Source organism: Trichosurus vulpecula, chromosome 4 (assembly GCF_011100635.1).
Source record: "Trichosurus vulpecula isolate mTriVul1 chromosome 4, mTriVul1.pri, whole genome shotgun sequence".
Taxonomy (NCBI): domain Eukaryota; kingdom Metazoa; phylum Chordata; class Mammalia; order Diprotodontia; family Phalangeridae; genus Trichosurus; species Trichosurus vulpecula.
Window position 1 is genome coordinate 438,589,672 of NC_050576.1, and position 18,517 is coordinate 438,608,188.

Below are 18,517 nucleotides of genomic sequence, written 5' to 3' on the forward strand. Positions count from 1 at the left end.
AGTCTCCCGGCTAACTGAGGAAACACTTCTCAGCACCAGAGTGCGCGGAAGGCCCCCGTCTAGGACAGTTGGGTGCGCTCCCTTGACTGTCCTTGCTTCTCTCTGGTCCCCAGAGGGAGAGTCGAGCAGGTGCACCACGGCTCTGGTCAGGTGTGAGCGGGCTGTGGGTTTGTCTCCCCCGTGGATCGCTGGGCACACTAGTGTCTCCGCTTTCCTCAGCTGTCCTCACCAGCCTCATTGTGTTAGGAGCTCCAGCTCCCCAAGGACCCTGCCCTCCCTGGATGCCTTGCTGGGAGGCAGCAATGTGGGAGGGCGTCCGAGAAGTCTCCTTCAGTCTGGAACCTTCGGACGCTGGGGAAGCTGGACTGTCTCTGAGACAAACTGAAGTGTTGCCTTAGGCAGTAACGCCCTGTCCTGTGCTCCTGGGGGAGGTGCTTAGGTGGACTGGAGACACTGTAGGAGCCCAGCGATGAGTGGAATGGCTGGGCTCTACGGCTACAGGATCTCTTTGGGCAGAGGTCAGGGCTGCCAGCGTGCCCATTCTACACAGGCTTGTCAACCTGCTGCGAGTGGTTGATGGATGTTTTTCTTTCCTCAGCGACACGTTTTAACCTTGAAACCGAATGGAAGAATAACTTTCCGCGTCTGCGAGAACTTGACCGGGTAACGCTTTCTAACTTTTCCCCTTCTGCTCATACCCTTACGTGGTTCATAAAAAATACTGCAGTTGCAGGAATTGATGCGAAATCAGTCTTTTCGCAGATAAGTTATGTCTGCCATTACAAAGGTGACCTTTTAAAACGTCAGCTTGCCTCCTCCCCACCAAAAGTCAACAGCCAAAGGAAACCTGAATTTTGAGGGACAGTCTTTTCTCGACAGCATTGGAAAGCCTGGTTATTCTCTGGCACTGTGTACTTCATGCCAGATGAAATCAGAAATCGTAAACTAGACTTAGCCGCTGACTGAAGACAGTCCAGCATCCCTGAGACTCGGCTGTTTGCATTGGGAGCTGGGGGCGAGGTCATGGATTTTCTCTGATGCACATGATGGAGTTTGACTCCTTCATGTTCCAGGATGGCAGTGGCCATAGGGAGAGGCCATGCCTATGGGCACGCCCCTTTGGGAGGTATCCTCAGGCTGAACAGGACCCCCCAGCCTCTCCTGGGCCTTCTGGTCCTTGCTCACATCTCTGCGGGTACTCCATACCCCCAGCCCCACCCCACCCCCAGGCTCTTTTGCTGCCCATCCACCTGTCCGGAGGCTTTTAATGGAGAGAGGAGAATCGCTGCATGTCTCTGGTTCCCTGCTTCGCTTTGCTGGGGTTGCCTGACTCTCCCACCCCATTTTCCAGGCATCTTGTTTCCTGGATATCATGCCATGACTTGGCAGTGAGTCACTCTTAGGTTCCAGCATGTTCACACTCCCCTGGGCCTCCAGCAGAGGTAAATGTGTTTATTTTTAAAATCTCACTCCTTTGTTCCTTCATTGCCCAGAATGAACTGTTTGAGAAAGCCAAGAATGAAATACTGGATGAAGTCATCAGTCTGAGCCAGGTGACACCAAAACATTGGTAAGTATTTGCCTCATGCACGGTTCATCTCTTTTGAGGAGATGCTTTCAGAGCGCCGCTTCCTCGCGTGGTAGATGTAGGCAAGTCATGTTTGGGCACCGGCTGCCTGGAGGTGTCTCCTCAGAGTGTCTGACACTAAGCTCAGCTCTCTTCCTGAGCCTCCTGTCGGTTCCTCATCTTCCTTGTTTGTCTGGGGCACCCTCGGCCTTGAGCCATCCCTGATTCCTCGCTCTCCCCCAGCCCTTGTTTCCAGTCATTTGTCAGAGCTCTTCGGGTCCGTCTTCCCCGTATTCCTCGTGAAATCCGTCCCCTTCCCTCCACTCAGCCTTCACTCGAATTCAGGCCCTTGTCCCTTCTTGCTGATTCCTGTAATAGCCCCTGCTTGCTGTCCCTTCTGGGGTCTCCCCCCTCTGGAATCCTGCTCCACCCGGTGCCGAACTGATCTCCCTAAAGCACGGCAAGTTCCTGGGCTGCCATCGCGACTCCTTAGCACGGTATTGGGCATGTGGTAGGTTCTCTGCAAATGCTCATCTCCTCCACCCTGCCCTTTGGTTTTCAGAGGCCCTCGTGATGTGGAGCTCGCCCGTCTTCATTGGTTGATTTCGCTTGTCTCCTCCTTCTGTTAGATTAACTGGCCTCCCTGCTGTTCTCTAGACACGCTTCCACACCTTCCAGCTCCTCCCCTCATGCCCTTCTCCCCTCGCCCCGTCAGGCCTCCCTCCTTCCCCAGCTGGTAGTGCTCTTTCTGAGGCCACTCCCCCTGTCTTTTAAATGGCACATTTGGTGCCGTTTGGTTGTGATGCCAGTCACACACGACCCCACCAAAACCCAACAAAGAGCTTTCCTTTGTAACAAAGGGATGCCAGGTGCTGGCCAAAGCATCTGCGGCATCCCGCACCGTCATCCTCCCCACCTTCAGCCAGTGAAGAGACAGCTATGTGCATTAAGTAGAAAGTGACTTTTATATGTTAAAGTGGGGGGTTCTTTTAAAAGGAAACTGATATTTTTGGACAGAATTAGGTTTTGAGGTTTTGTAATGTATGAAATCCGCTGTATAAACCTCGAAATAGCTTCTTTATAATGCAGCAGATGCAGGGAAATAAAAAGTAGCCTCCCTTGTAATTCCTTTATAGCAAAGCTCTCTGGATAGCCATTGGTGGGGAAAATCGCCACGCACAGCTTCTATTGGCCTGGTTAAAGGTAGGAGAGATCTGCTCAGGATGACCTCTAGAACCCTGACCACCTTGTGGTCCAGCTCTCACGTGGCACATCTCTCACTGCAGTACCAGTGGAAATAGGCTAACATGGGCTCCTTCTGAGGGAGCCTGTACCATGTGGGGCCAGTGGGTCTTCCTTTGGAGGCTCCCTGTATTGTAGGGTCCTGGATCTAGAACCAGCTGATACAACAGGGGAGAAAGTGGCGGCCCAGGAATGGGAAGCCATTTGTTCCAGATCACACCTGGAGTGTCGGGGGGATTTGAATCTAGGGCCTGTGTGCCTTCCACCAGATCACTTCCTTCCATCCCTTTATCCTGAGTCTGCCACCAGAGCCCAACCAAACTAGTCTTCCATAGGATTGCACAGTCCCGATGTGGAAGGTGTTTCAGAGGCATCTGGTCAGATCCCAACCGGCCCGGGAGCTGCTGCACCTTCATTGAAAGCCCCCTTGCGGCGGACAGATTAGAATGTCCTTTTGGCTGCCTTTTGGAGGCAGGCGCAGCCATGCTTTCTGGGATTTCCTTCCTTTCTTTTGCTCTCTCTCCCTGCGCCATTGTAGGACTTGGTCACAACTGTGTCCCCACTCTCCTGGGTTTCTTTTACAGATATTTGCCCCGGTTGTCTCCGTAAGGGCCATCTATTTGCATTTATTCCTGTTGAATCTCATGGCAGCTCGCTGAGTCAGTCAGGATGTAGCATGGCAGTGCATGCCCTGCTGGGCCTTGTGCAGAGCCAGCCCTGCACAGAGGCAGCCAGGCACTGTCCTAAGCCCCAGGGGTACAGAGAGAGGCACTCCCACAGTCCCTGCCCTCAAGAAGCTCTAGTGGGGATCTGGGAGGCAGGTGGCACTAGGCCTCTGGCCCCTGGGCTCTGTCTCTCATCTGTGGCTTCTAGACACCTCGTTATCTGGGTGACGTGGCAGACAGAGCGCCAGACCTGGAGTCAGCAAGACCCCTGCCTCCCTCCGTTCCCTCCTCTGTAAAATGGGGAGAATATCCCCAATCTCCAGGATTGTCATCATCAGAACGCCTTATTTTCATGTTTTCAGACCTTAATCTCGAGGCTTCCCATTGCTCCTAAGTTCATTTCCCCTCCCGAATTGGAGGCCATGACAATGGGCCGGTCCTTTGCCGACATCCTTTGAACTTTGTGGAAAGAGTGGTTCTCTCTCTTCTTCCCAAGGGCTTGTTTCTGCTTTGGCACCACTTCTCCCCGGTTGTCGGAATCAGGTTTGGAGAGAGAGGAGTAGACAGTGAGCCCCAGAGCTTTAGGGATCCCCTTCAGGGTCAGCAGCAACAGCATCCATTTCCAGCCTTGCCCTGAAGGGCTTAGCCAGCTGCAGATCCCCCATCCACCCATGCACACATCAGTCTGGAGGGCGCGTCCTCTTCACCTTTGTCTCGTAGTGTCTCCATCTTTCTAGCAGAGAGCTTGGCATGGTGCCTGGCACCTGAAAGGTGCTAACCATATTGATGCTGGGAGTGATGGTAACGATGCTATGTCCCTCCCATCCTTAGCTTCCATTTTAACAGGAGAATGTCGGCTTCTGTTGGACTTTTGTGCCTTCTGCATCTTTCAGAGTCTGTCTTTACTTCATAAATGCTGATTGGATTTAACTAGTAATTAAGGGGCATGTTTTGATCCAGCCCACGGGTCTCTCTGGGCTGGGAGGGGAGGCAAGGTTGAGTCACTAGACTAGTGTCTTTGGAGATTAGGAAAATAGTTGCCATTGTCTCATGGATCCATCAGACAGGTGTTTTCTGGTGTGTTGTCTTCAGGCCCTAGATTACTTCTTTGTGGGTCATGTCATTAGTCTCTGGGCCAGACCCAACATGCCCGAGGGTAACGCACTTGACAGCCAGATGGCAAGGTCATGCCTCCATGCAGCCTGGGTTCCTCCTATCCAAGCCATGCTGAAGTAGGCAGCTTCCCCTGAGATGGAGGGGCCTGAAGTGACCAGTACAACATCCAGGATTGTCCTAATGATATTTTTTATTTCAGGGAGGAGATCCTCCAGCAGACATTGTGGGAGAGAGTGTCAACCCACGTGATTGAGAACATCTACCTTCCTGCTGCCCAGACCATGAACTCGGGGACTTTTAATACCACAGTGGACATCAAGCTGAAGCAGTGGACTGACAAGCAGCTGCCCAGCAAAGCAGTCGAGGTTGGGACCTCACTTAGGTCAGGAGTCAGACGTGTCTTCTGAAGGGCAGAGCAAGGGGAACGTGGTTGTGACCGGGAGCTTTCATTCCTGTCTTTGCCATTGTCATCCCCTCTGTCCTCTGGGGCTGGGGCTTCCCCCATCTAGGTGGTTGTGATGGCTTGTTACCTCTGTGGATGAGGCAATCTGAAATGACCCTTGGAGCCCAACACCTAGCCCCCAGTTTAACTGGCTGTTGGCTTCCCGAGCATTTAATTGTATGTATGTTTAGATTCCTCTCCTGAGTGAAGATAAGGAATGCAGAATAAAGTGACTAGCTCGTCCAGTTGACAGAAGGTGGATTTACCCCCAAATGACCGGGGCTGGGAGAGGCACAGGGTGACCCCCTGAGTGCTCTAGTCAGCCCAGTGGAGAGGGCTCCTGGTGCAGAAGCAGCTCTTTCCCAGCTGTTAAAAGTGGGCTCCTCCTGTGGGAATGATGTGGGTGCAGGGTACCTCCTGCCCCTTTTCCCCCTCCTCTCCACTTGTGCCTCTGCCCACTTTCCCAGAGATCTTTCCCAGATGTTAGCTCTGGCCTGGAAGGAGCCAATTCCAGCCCAGTCCTTTGGGAACTGCCTTTGGCCCATTGATAACATTTAACACCCTGAGATTTGGTGGGCCTTGGGACCATTTCCTCTGCCTCTTTCTGAATCTCATCGCCTGCCAGAAGAGTAGGGGATTCTGCTTGTTCACCGGGACCCTGCTCCAGGCCTGAGTCTGCAGGAAGGCAGGGGAGGAAGGCTTAGTCTGTTATTCTCCTCGCTCTCTAACAGAGCCTTAAATTGGGGAGAAGGATTCATCCTCCTGGTCTCTTATAGGTCTTAAACAAAGATTTTTTAATTGTCTAAATTTACTAAAGATCAAGTTTTTATTATTTGAAACTCGGAGATAGTTTGTTGGGTTTTTGGGGGTTTTTTTGATGGAGGTTTGGGTTTGTTTTGTGGTGGAGTTTTTAAAGGTATTTATCCTGGAAGTTTCCCTTCCTGAGGCAGTCCCTGGGATGGCCCAGGTGAGTGGATGTTCCAGGTGCTGAAGATGGGCTATAAAGGAAGGGCTCGTTTCCTGCATCTATGTCTCTCGTCTACACTGCCTCCTCTCTTTCTTCACTAAGTGTAGGTAGCATGGGAGACCCTGCAGGACGAGTTTTCTCGCTTTATGACTGAGCCGAGAGGGAAGGAACACGATGATATATTTGACAAACTCAAGCAGGCGGTCAAAGAAGAGAGCATCAAACGGCACAAGTGGAATGACTTTGCTGAGGACAGCTTGGTAGGTGTGGGCTTCTCCCTGAGCTGTGCATGCGCACACAGCGCCCCCTCCTGGCGGGCTCCCGCCTCTGTCCTCGTCCTTCTCCAGGGCCAGATGTGAGTACCGGGCTCTCGGCCTTGAACCCGACCCAGCCGCCCCACCAGACTCCTGAGCGGCTTTACGTGGGTAATGGCCGTGAAAGAAGCGGAAGAGAGAAGGCCGAGACAGACGGGCCCAGAGAGGCGGGGAGGATGGCGTGGGGGTCCGGCTCTGTAAACCCATTCGATTCGCGTATTTACCGAGTCCTGGGGAGTCAGTTGCTTTTGGTTTTCATTCCTCTAATTAAGGATTCAGAGCCTTCCTCGTGTGATGGCTGAGAGCTTGGATTTCCTCCTTTGAAGCTCCCTCCCTGGACCGTTTACTGATTGGGAAAGGGTTCTTAGTCTTAGACACTGAGATGGTTATCCTGGCTGTGAGAGCTTTACTGGAGAACCTTCCCTTCTGCCTTCGCCTGCGTTAGATCTGTTCTGTAAACATGCTGAGGTTTTGTAGACTCTGCATTTTCCATTCTGTCTCTTGTGATCCTTTCCATCACTCGTTTGGCTGTGAGCTATCAAAGGGGATTTCTCCCTCGCTCCTACAGTTTGCTGACGTCACTTGTCTTGTCTAAGTCCTTCATCCATTTGGAGCGAGGAGACTGGGGATCAGAGCAGACGGTGAGGGCGGGAACTGAGTGAACCACACTGACTCCCGGGGGGTCTGGTCCAGTGTCTGTTTGGGGAGAAAACTTCGTTCCCTCATAGGAATTGGGAGAAAACATTATTACGTTGTTTAAACTGGGCCCCCTCTGCCCGCTGCTTGGAGTCCCGAGATCAAGGACCTGGCTTAGGCCGGATCTGAGGCTTGATGCCAGGAGTTTTTCCACAGTCATGCATCTCAGGCAGCCCGTGTGTCTTTCCTGAAAAGGTCCCCGTGCTCCTCATCACTTACTGTCTCCACGTCCCTTGCACAGTTCATAGACCCCTGGGGAAGGGGGAGGAGGACGCCTCATTTTCTGATTTCAGGGATTGAGTCTGTTCACTCTGCCCCGCCCAGCTTGCAGGCTCCCTAACCTTTCCTCTAATTAGCAATCAGATTACCTAAACTTGGATCCTGGTTAATTGTTTTGAATCACATGGTCTTATTTGATTGTTTTTAAATTAGTCTGCTCCTTTGTTTCCTCAGTCATTTTGTCTCTCACGTGCTGCGTCTTGGTGTACGGTGTGACATGTTGGTCCAGATTTCATTTGGCCAAATTCTCCCCACTTTTCCCAGCAGTTCTTGGCAGGCCCCACTCCTGATGAGGCAGTGCTGGCTCGTAGTGGTCACTGCTTCCCTCTGCAGACGTTTGCCAGCCACTCCTATGCTGACCGTTTCTAGAATTTTCCCTGGCCTTCAAGCTGAGCCCCCCAGCCCGTAGCCTGCAGTCTGTTCTCTTCCGTGGTGGGGGCTGTGCTGGTCCTCTCAGCACCTGAGCCTGTCCCGGACGCCTCAGGCCCTTCGGACATCAGCTCTCTGCTAGTCCTTCTCGTTTCCTTCTTTTCAGTGCACAGGGCACTCTCTTGGAGGGAAGACAAAATCGAGCCTCTTGGCCTTCTCTTGCCTGCTGTCTCCGGCCCATCAGTCAGGGGTCCCCTCCCTGCCAGGAGCCTCCTTGTTCTTCTTCCCTTCCTGTCAGCCTCTGCTCCTTCTGAGCTCGTCCTGATTCTGTTTTTACAAATGTTGAGCTTGGACGGAAAAAAGACTTTTCTGTGGAGGCGAGGAAGGAGTGAACCCAGGCATGGCGTTCCCCCTCTCATTAATCTTCGGCCAGCCTTCTGCTCTGCTGCTTTTCCAAAACACTAGAGCGACCTAAAATGAGTCGAAATGACTCTTTTCTCTTTACCTGCCTTCCATTGGAGAAGCAAAAAATAATAGGAGGCAGGAAGGAAAAAGGCAAACATGTCACGTGTGCATCCACACGTGGAGCCTGAGCCAGAGGGCCTGGGAGGTGGAGGCATTGCGGCCCCAGACAGGCCAGTCAGCCCTGCCCTGCTCAGCACAGAGAGCACACACGGCTGGGGCTTCTTCCTCAGAAGTTCTTTACCTTTGTCTCCTTTACTTTAACATGGAGTAGGCCCCACACCTCTCTTCCCTTCCCGTTTTTCAGGCGGTATTTTGTGTGGATTCGGTGGCTGACTTGACGGGTCTTGTGTTTCTTGCCTCCTTGTGTTTTCAGAGAGTTATCCAACACAATGCCCTGGAGGACCGCTCCATCACCGACAAGCAGCAGTGGGATGCTGCCATCTACTTCATGGAGGAAGCCCTCAGGGGACGGCTTAAGGACAGTGAGTAGTGTCGGGGTGCTCCAGGAGCACTGCGTGGCCAGGGCATGGGGACCACGGGGGATCTTCCAGGGCTGGCACAAGGTCCACACTGTGTCCTTGTTAGCATTCTCACAGTATTCCAGTCAGCAAATGTTTACTAAAGGCCTGTTGGCCGCATGCTATTCTAAGCACTGGGCACATGAAGAAAGCCCACACACACACACCCCGCCCCCCCCGCCCCACCCCTTCTCATGGGCAAGATAAACATGCAGACGCCTCTGCCCATCCCTGAAGTGTACATACATAGGGTAAGTGGTGGGTTGTCTCAGAAAGAGAGAGAAAGAGACACCCAACCACTAGGTTGTCAGGTGCCTAGAAGGGAGCGACTGTCTGAAGGTGTAAATGGAGGGAGGGCGCTGAGAGCCAGGCCGAGGGTTTTGTGGTCCTTAGGTTTATGGATGGGGTGGACGTGGTCCAAGCTGCCCATTAGGACGATAAACCTGAGTGGGGAGAGGCTTGAGGCAAGGAGGCTGGTGGGGAGGCCGCTGCTCCCATCCAGGTGTGAGGGGATGAGGCTGTTCCAGCATGGCCTCTGTGGCCATAGAGGGAAGAGGGCGTAGCTGCTGGGTGCCTGGGGACAGGTAAGTGGGATGAGGAGTCTGGAAGGATGCCTAGGCAGGGGAAGGAGGGGAGGGTTTGAAGGGAAACGAGGTCTTTTCAGTCAGTTGGCGATATGAGACTGGAGGTCAGGGGACAGAGAGATTAGGACTGGATAAGTAGGTCTGTCTGGAAACGATCATTGATCCCGTGAGAGCTGCTGAGACCGCCAAGCAAGAGCCTCACAGAGAGGGCCCAGGACGGGGCCCTGGGGAGACAGCCATAGTTAGTGGGTGTGACGTGGAGGAAGAGGCTGAGAAGGGAAGAGGAGAACCAGGGGAGGGGGCCCTGGGCAGTGCGGGGCCAGGGAGGATGAGGATGGAAGAAAAGCCATTGTGCTGGACAGGGAGACAGAGAAACATGTTGTGTGTAACCTCTCCTGGAGTTTGCCGTGAAAGGGGAGAAAGACGTGGCCCTGGCGATCTGGGCTTTTTGAGGCCAGGAGAGGCTGGGCAATGTTCGTGGCCATTGGGGAGCATCCAGGAGACAGGGAAAGGTGGATGGTTAGTGATGGAGGGGGCCAGGGACCAGGCTTCTGGAGGAGACAGGAGGGTGCAAGTGGGCGGTCAGTGTTGGCAAGGGGGTGGGCCATCGCTTTCCAACAACTTGACAAAAGCACTGCATCCAGGGACCACACAGTAACTGGGAAACCACCATGGAAATCTTTTCCATGCAGGTAATGCTGAATCCATAAGCAGTTTTGCTGTTTGTAGGCAGTTAAGCATGCCTATGACCAAATTGCATCTGAAGCCTTTGAATTCTTTCAACTTTGTTTGAATTTGAGCCCATAAGGAGTTGGAAGCTAAGAAGACTAGCAAACCTGTCAGTAGTCATGCTAGGAAAGTTTAGTAAGAGTAATTCAACTTCATGCTCTCAATTTTTCTTCATTTTAAAAATTCCACGTTCTAGCGGAAACTGTTCTCGAAAACATGGTGGGTCCAGACTGGAAAAAGAGGTGGATGAACTGGATGGGACGGACCCAAGAACAGGTGAGGGCTGTCCCCTCCTGGTGGCGTTTGTGTGTGTGGCCACCAAGCGGGGCTGCTTTTTGGTATTCTCACCTTTTTTGGTATGATACTCATTGGATTCAATAGCTAAAAATAATTTCCCAAATTTTTCTACTCTTTGAGAAAGCCAGAATGTTCAGACAGTGGGTATAGTAAGGACGACAGCTGATTGTATAAAGATTTTTAAGGAAAAACTCCTTTCCCCCATTTTGGCCAGCCCCGGTTCTTTTGCTCTGTGTTCAGTACTGAACAATGAAGAGGTTTGGGGCGTTGTTTGGTTCAGGCTCGGGGGGATTAGAGGCTGAGACAGGACTTGGCTCTTTGAACCTTTTAAGAGGGACACAGATCAGAGGGATCCAAAGGGACCTGGAAGGGAATTTATAGCGGATGCCTCTGCCAGATGACAACTGTCTGGCTAAAGGTTGCTGTTTCCATTTACCTTCCTCATCAGAAACGATGTGTGTCTTCATAAATGAAACGCGATCCTCCTTCCCGGGTGCCCTGGTTATCGTTGAGCTCAGGGCCTCATCACCGTCTTTGTGTCCCAGACCCCTTGGCCGTAGGTCAGGCAGAGCCTCTGGACCTCTTCTCAGGAACATGCTTTTAAAAGTATAAAATAAATACGTAGGATCTCAAAGGAAAGAAAAGTATGTCGAAATAGACTTACAGTAATATGAAAAGTATAAGCTCACAGACCCCAGGGAATAACCTCTGAGTTAGAGGTTGGTGAAAATAAAGATGAACTTTTATTTCCTATCCAAGTTCCCAGCCCCCAGGTTAAGATTCCCTGGTCTAGCACCAGAAAGGAGTGATATGGTCCTCTCAGGACCTCGTATCAGGCCCATTCAAGGCAGTGTGCTCATCGGCCAGCGGCTGGTCACAGGTATCTTTGGCAGTTTGTATATGGTGTTGGACTCAAATAGGAGTGGAGACCACCAGGCTGCCCAGAAGGGTCCCCAGGCTGAGCCACACATGGACTTAGAAACCCGAGAGCAGCCTGATGTCTGTCCTGTTGTCCAGTGTGTCCATTATCTTTTAGTCTGGTTCCAGCTGCCCTAGAGGGTGCTGGCAAGCTTGCTTGGTCTAGAGGGTTGGGATCAAGCAGCAGCCCTTTGTTTTTTAAAGTCTAGGCCTTTCTGTCTTCTGTGTAAGCAGTGAGAATTAAAATCTAACACCTTTTCATTTGCATTGCCTTTTTAAAAAATTTTAAGTCTGTTCACAACGAAACAAAAAATGAATTGGAAAAGATGTTGAAATGTAACGAGGAGCACCCGGCTTACCTCGCCAGCGATGAAATCACCACGGTCCGCAAGAACCTGGAGTCACGAGGAGTTGAAGTGGACCCGTGTTTGGTAATGTCCCCCCCAAACCTCGAGCCGTCCCCCAGCAGGTTAGGCTGCCATGGTGGCCACGCCTTCAGGTGCAGAGCTGGGAATTCCGGGGGCTCTTTGCATATTCGATGGGTGAGCAGTGGAAAGGAAGTCTAGGGTTATCCCAAAAAGCAGGAAGGAGCAGGATTTTCTGGTTTGGTCCCGTACCGGTGAGCGACTCGTTCCATTTCTGTGAAGCAGCGTGGACTCGGTCCGTGTTCAGACTCAGTCGTTGGGAGGCCTGGCATTTTGGAATATTGAAAGCCAGTTTTCAGAACCCCTTAGTACACTTGGGGCATCATTTCCTGCTGCTCAGGCAGGTGCTGTTCAAGAAGTAATGAACCGTGTGTGATAGTAGCGTGAGGAAGCCGGATCAGGGAGCTGAGTCTGCTGGATGCTGTATCAAACGAGGGCGGCTCGAGTTTGGCCAAGTGCCTCCAGCCCCGGCCGCCGCTTTCGGTCATGCAGTGTCCTTGTTAATGAGTCCACCAGAGGGCAGAAGAATTTCACAACCAAAGATGGCGGAAATCAGATCAGTTTTTATGAAACTCCCCTAAAAGTTGGTGGTGAATTTAGGAGATAAATTGACATAACAGGTGAAGAAGGTTTTTGGTCGTCTGTGGTTTTCCTGGGTCCTGGTTCTTTCTGCCAGTTACCAAGGGCACTGAATGAGCAGTTAGACATTTTCAGTTTAAGTGGCCATTAATTCGGGCATTTTAGCAAAACGAAGGAGGGAAATTGTCCAAGTTTTAGCTGCGTATAAAGAAATAAGGTTTTGAGATCTCGGTGTGCAAGATTCACCTGTCTGTCCATCCCTTTGTCTTTATCTGTTTGGGTGGGAGTCCTCCCCTGCCTGCCCTCTGCCCTCACCCAGGCTTTTCCCACTTCCCTCTTGCACTACTTAGTGTAAAAAGCTCATAACTTATCTTTCCACCTCAAGCCTCTTTCCCCCAGACATCAGGCCTTCACCCCTATGCCCGTCAGCCTCCTGAGGCCCAGAAGGAGCTGGAGGTTACCCAGCAGAAGTCTGGTCCCCACGGAGATGCCCCCAGGGGGCGTCCGAGGCAGAACCCTGAGGCCCATGGGTCTTCCTGACCTCTCCCCACCCTGAACCCCCCAGCAGGGAGCCTGCCTTTCAGGCCTTGCCTAGTCTGGCTCCAGTTCTCGTTTTTCCAGCCTTTTTCCCCATGACTTCTCTTCTTGTCCAGTCCTGGTCCCTGCCAGAATTGATGGGCAGCTGTTGGCTGGGTTAACCTTGCCACACGTTCCTTAGGCACTGCTCTGCACCCGGCTTGCACACCCTCCTCTCCGTTGGGAGCCCCACTCAGATGCCCCCTCCCAAGGGAGAGCACTTCTCCTCCCAAAGTCCCCAGCATGTCTTCTCTCTCTCTCCCCGGGGAGCCTGGGGCAGGTGTATCTTGGTGTCCCCAGCAGTTAGCTCTGTGCCTGGGACTTCATTGAGATGCTTAATCAGCTTTGGCTGAATCAATATCTGTGGGTCAGAGCCACTGACTGCAGGTCACCTCTGTGTTTGGGCTCTGCACCAGATCTCTGCTGCCAAACCTGGCCTGGAGCTGGGAGCCACGGGGCCCATCGCCAGCCTCAGGTCCCTCCCCTGCCTGCAGCAGCTGCAGTGTCTCACCAGCCTCGGTTTCTGGGCCTAGAGAGCTTGCCCCCCGATTCAGAAGCTTTGGATGCTGACCTAGGTTGCCTGATTCTAGGCGGGGCACGGCTGACCTCCAGGGCTCACTGCCTTTTTTCTTTTCTCAGATTAAGGACACGTGGCACCAGGTTTATAGAAGACATTTCTTGAAAACAGCCCTGAGCCACTGCAATCTCTGTCGCCGAGGCTTTTATTACTACCAGAGACATTTTGTGGACTCTGAGGTCAGTGTTCTAGGAGCGGGACAGAACTGCAGGGAGTCAAGGAGGCCACAGGCCTGAGCCCCAGGGCATCCTTGGTAAATGGGGAGAGAACGCTATTCTTGGGCCTGCGAGGGTGCCGAGGACACCCTGACCCCAGGCTTGGCCCGTGCTAGCTGTGTCAAGGCCCGGTTCCACGCACCTGACCCCCTCATCGTCTAAGAGAGAAATTCCACAAGCCTCATCCATGAGGAGAGCGAGCTTTTCTGACTTGCCAGGCTCTTCCACATGAGCAAAGGTTAAGTTTTAAATGACTGGTTTTCTCACACTCTACAAGTGAATTTGGAATAACCTGGCAGGGGAGACCCTCGCCGCAGGGCCTGTTGTGGGGAGGCCCTTGGAGAAGCTCTGCTGCTCCTGCGGGCGCGGGCACAGGCTGGGGCAGAAGCCTCGCTCCCGTGGCTCTTGGCTGCATCCTGGGGTGCCCGGACCTTGCTGGGCAGGCAAGGCCACCGTCACCGTCCATAATCAAGTGCGCCCCCCTTGGCGGTCACTCACACTATATCTTTGGGTCTTTTCAGTTGGAGTGCAATGACGTCGTCCTTTTCTGGCGCATCCAGCGCATGCTGTCCATCACGGCCAACACTCTGCGGCAGCAGCTCACCAACACCGAAGGTGAGATGTGGCCGGACCCCCATCCTACCGTCCTCTCCAGGCCTCCATCTCCGCATTTGTCAGAAGGAAGGGGTTTGAGCTAGAGGTCTCAGAGCTTCCTCTCCACTCTGAGCCCGCGGACGGGGCTACCTTGGTTTCACGATGGCCGTAGAGCCTCGTCCAGCCCTTGCCTTTGTGGGATGCCTTGTGGGCAGGGCTTTCCTCTGGAGGGACCGCCTCTCACATTCCCCCTTTGCTTTGAGCAGTCCGGCGTCTGGAGAAGAATGTCAAAGAGGTGTTGGAAGACTTTGCCGAAGACAGCGAAAAGAAGGTGAAGCTGCTCACAGGGAAGAGGGTCCAGCTGGCAGAAGACCTCAGTGAGTACCCCTGCTGGGCTGGGGGTGAGGGTGGATGCGTGTGGGGAGGCTGGGGTGGGGCCAAGGGAGGCTGGGGTGGGGCCAGTGGAGGCCAGGGGCCCAGAGCCACCCCTGTAGCTTGGCCAACCTGGTGCCCCTCCCTCCCTTGTCCAGAGGGTTTATGCCAGCCTCAGATGACTGTGCTGGGCTCCAGTGTAGGCTCATGGCAGCAGGAGGTCAGAACAGCATCCTTGGGAAACTGAGTGCAAGGAGGTTTGTTTCCCATCTTGGAAATGGGCCTTTCAAATGCTGGTCCTCTTCCTCCTCCCACAAACCAGAGAACGCTTCAGCCCCATGTTAGTGTCCACTGGTTCTGAGCATCCTTTGGGGGGGATTCCTAGGCCTCGGGACAAGGAGTCTAGAAGGGCTCCCACCCCTCCAAGACAGAGAAACCCCGTGAGTCTCTGCTGGGGCTCCCTGTGGTCTTCAAGTCACGGCGTGGTGACCGGCGTTTGTTTGCCAGGCAGGTCAGAGTACCTGCACTAAATCAGGACAAATGATTTTCAGGTTGATGGGAACGTTAATAGCACAGTGATGAGTTGTCAGCAGGAGGCCCAAAAGGGAAGGGATCTTGTATTTAGCCTCTGAAGGCTTCTGTAACAGACACAAATGAGGAGTCCCGCAACCAGTGTGGCCCCTGGGGGTCTGGGCAGCCTTGGCCTGGGGGCTTCAGCCCAGTGACGTTGGACCTGACTGATGGTTTACTTCCAGTGGTACTTTATCTATTACTAACCAGTTATTGCTGGATTTGGAGGATATCGGGTCTTTTCTTCGTTGGCTACACAGGTGCAGTCACAACCCCTCATCCCCTTCAGTCTGGGCTAGGCCTGTGTGGGTAGGAGGGTAGGCTTGCCCCTAAAGCTCCAGGACTCACCTCCCCTTTTTTAAGCCAAAAATACCCTTGAGTATTTCATTAAAGTAGCTCATTGGGGAAGAAACAGCCCCTGAGCCTTTGACTTCTGCCTGTCATTAAGGAGGGGCTGGGGCCGGTGGCCTGGAGGACTTGCTGTGTGACCCTGGGTGAGTCCCCTGCCCTCATCTGTCCCGTGTGAGCCCACCACTCCCTGCTGGTGTCACATGCCCAACAAACACCTGGGTGCCAACCTTGTTGCCCTTCAGAATGATACAGAAAGGCTTAGGCAGCTTCACTCTGTGAGGAGCACAGAGAGACCAGGGAGGCCCCAGGGCTCAGGGAGGAAGATGCCAACCAAGGGGGAAGAGTCTTTTCCCCAGTGCCCGAGGTGGACCACAGAAGTCCAGCCAAACTTACCCTATTCAAGGGCTGAGGTTACAGCTGATGGAGGGGTTCCCACCTAGCCAGGCCGGCAACCAGCTGCAGAGAGGCCCATCATTCTGAAGGGTGACCCCATGGCAGGTAACTGAGGGTACGATGTATTGAGTGACTGACTGTTTGCACTGAGGCGGCCACGTGCTTCAGAATTCTCTGGCAAATGAATCTGACTCTGTTTATTGGCATACGAGATGTTCCCACCTTCTGTCCTCGAGACTCCTGCAAATCACCACCATGTAGTGGGTGCCTGTGAGCCGAGGACAGACGTTCAGTTTGCCAGAGAGCCGAGTCCGCCATCTTTTCCAGCCACCTATTTCAGTCCTTTGGTGACGAGGCACATGAAATCTCTTGCTTCTGTAACTTCATTACAGAGACTCCTCTAGGGCCTGGGCACGCGAGGGCAGAATCCTTCCCTTGTTGCTGGGGCTGCAGCATCCAGGCCTGGCAGGGTGGGGGGCTTGGCGGTCTGCAAAGGAGGCTCTTTGGGCTCGGTCTGGCCCCTGGGGCACAGACAGGACAGGTCCTCTTCGTTGGCTTTTGGTAGATCGGGTCAAGTTGGTGGCGTGCCCAGAAGGACCGCCTCGAAGTCTTGCTCTGTCTCGTCCGACCGCCGCTCTCCTTCTCCAAGTCCACCTGAGAGCATGTGTTGTCTCCACTGAGCGAAAAGAAAGGGGAAGTGGTCAAAAATGGTCATCCTGAGAGCTGGGTGGGAAGAAGCCGAGCGAGGGGAGCGGCGTCGGCCCGTCCTGCTCTCAAACCTGTTCTCTGAATCTCCCCGTGCCATACAGCCCCAGTCACCTTTCCCTCTCTTCCTGCCGATCTGCTTTGGAGTCGGCAACAACATCACTTCAAGAGGGCGGCCAGTTAGAAGCAGCCCCTCCCGAGGATGAATGCGCTCTGGCAACAGCTGGCCCTTGTCCTGGCCCTTTGAAGGATTAGCGGGCGCGGGAGCAGCAGGCCCGGCCTCTTGCCGCTGTTGACTCGCCTTTGCCGGCCCATGCCTGAGCATCTCCCAGGCAGCCAGCGATTGTTTCTGGAAATGTAAAGTTTGTTCTCCGGGGAGCGAACACTTGGCAGCTCACAAAGCTGCTGGGACTCGTCCTCAGCTTCTCTTTGCTTTCCCGCCCTCCCTCCCCTCCTCCTCTGCTCCCACTGTGCCTGGTGTGAATGTAAAGAAAGAATGCAGTGTGGTGGGGGGTGGGGTAAAAAAATCATGTAGGATTGACCAGGCTTTTTAAAGGCATGTAACTTAGAAAATTAAGCTGGACTTAGGTGTTTTGATCTTTTTTAACTGAGAAAATCTATGTAAACTTGAGATTAACATTTAACTGTTGAGACCTAAAAGTGTTAGACTGTGGAAGAAGGCCGATCAATTCTCCTTAAGCTGCCATCAGTCCAGTGACGGTGGTCACCAATCTATTTTAATTAACAGTTGGTGCTTATTGAAGTTTAACATTTTTGAAAATACCCTTTCTTTAGAGAGGAGAAGAGAAGCAGAGTTTGTGAGAGGAGACATTTAAAGGAGATGAAACCAAGAGCAGAAGACTGCTTCTGCTTTAATGCCTGGGATGAGAAGAGGAAGGAAGCCCCCCGGGGGAGATTGTCTGGGGCTCCGTAAAGAAGCCACTTAGCGCGCGGTGCTCCTGAAATGGAGGGAGCTAGCGTTTTTAAGCCTAAAACCCTTATGGCTGAGATCATGACCTGTCTAACAAATGAGAGTTAGAGTAGCATTTTCAGAGCAGGGGCTCTTCAAAGTCCCTTCCAGATCGAGCAGTCTAGGACTCTACAAACCAGACTGTTCCCTCCCTGGTCATCACAGCAAGGCCAAGCTTGACACTGTCTGCAAAATACCGTATGGGTAACATAAAACCTAGAACAGGAGTTCTTAACCTCTTGTGAGTCGTGGGCCCCCTTTGGCAGTCTGGCCTAATCTAGCACTACCATGGTTTGTTGCCTACGTTCTACTTTGAAGGAATTGCTCAATTTTAGGGAAAGGTTAGTGAAATAGAGACATAATTTCTTTCCCATCCAAGCACATAGACCCCTGAAATCTCTCCAGACCTGTTGTGAGTCTGCAGGCCCCGGGATAAGAACCTTTCCTAAAGAAATTTCTGTATTCTGACTGTTGGTGTACACTGTGTGTTAACTAATATTTTAAAAGTCTGAAATGAAAATTTTACTAGCAAATTTAGAAACTCGTATAATGTTAACTTGATTCAAAAGCCGTAATTCTCCTCCAAGAAGTGAACGATCAAAGGATCGTTGGGAGGCCCGAGTATGGCTGTTTCACAATCGGTAACGTGATGGCGCGTTTCTTAGCCGGCTTCCTCCCACATCTCTAAGTCTCACCAGATGTGCATTCTAATCCACAGAGTTACTTTTGTCGTCCATGGTATTGTCTCCATTTGACAGTTTCCTGTATTTCTACATCCTCCTCTGAGCTTTGGAAGGACTGGGTAGTGTGTGCTGTGGTGTGACCAGAGTCAGAAGAGGCTTGAATTGCCAGGGGGATTAACGTGTGGTCTATCTGATTTTGAAGGAACTGGCGGTTGTCTGTGACTTTTTAAATGCTTTTCCTAGACTTGATGCAGAAAAAGTCATCGACTTAGAATAGGAGGGAAAGTGAACAGTCAGGTGTGTAGGTGGATTAGAGAAGACTGTCCTGGACAAGTCGAT

The 18,517-nt window shown here is 52.6% G+C and overlaps 1 protein-coding gene across 4 annotated transcripts in view; it reads left to right on the top strand.

Annotated features, from left to right (window-relative positions):
- The window catches only part of OPA1 (OPA1 mitochondrial dynamin like GTPase), an 82,203-nt gene that overhangs the window by 42,758 nt on the left and 20,928 nt on the right, over positions 1-18,517 (top strand). For all 4 annotated transcript variants that reach the window (XM_036757959.1, XM_036757961.1, XM_036757958.1 and 1 more), the window contains 10 exons: positions 599-663; positions 1,494-1,570; positions 4,790-4,955; positions 6,107-6,259; positions 8,496-8,604; positions 10,150-10,229; positions 11,459-11,599; positions 13,388-13,504; positions 14,062-14,155; positions 14,401-14,511. In XM_036757959.1, coding sequence (XP_036613854.1) covers positions 599-663; positions 1,494-1,570; positions 4,790-4,955; positions 6,107-6,259; positions 8,496-8,604; positions 10,150-10,229; positions 11,459-11,599; positions 13,388-13,504; positions 14,062-14,155; positions 14,401-14,511 — 1,113 coding nt within the window. The remainder of the gene's footprint in view (positions 1-598; positions 664-1,493; positions 1,571-4,789; positions 4,956-6,106; positions 6,260-8,495; positions 8,605-10,149; positions 10,230-11,458; positions 11,600-13,387; positions 13,505-14,061; positions 14,156-14,400; positions 14,512-18,517) is intronic.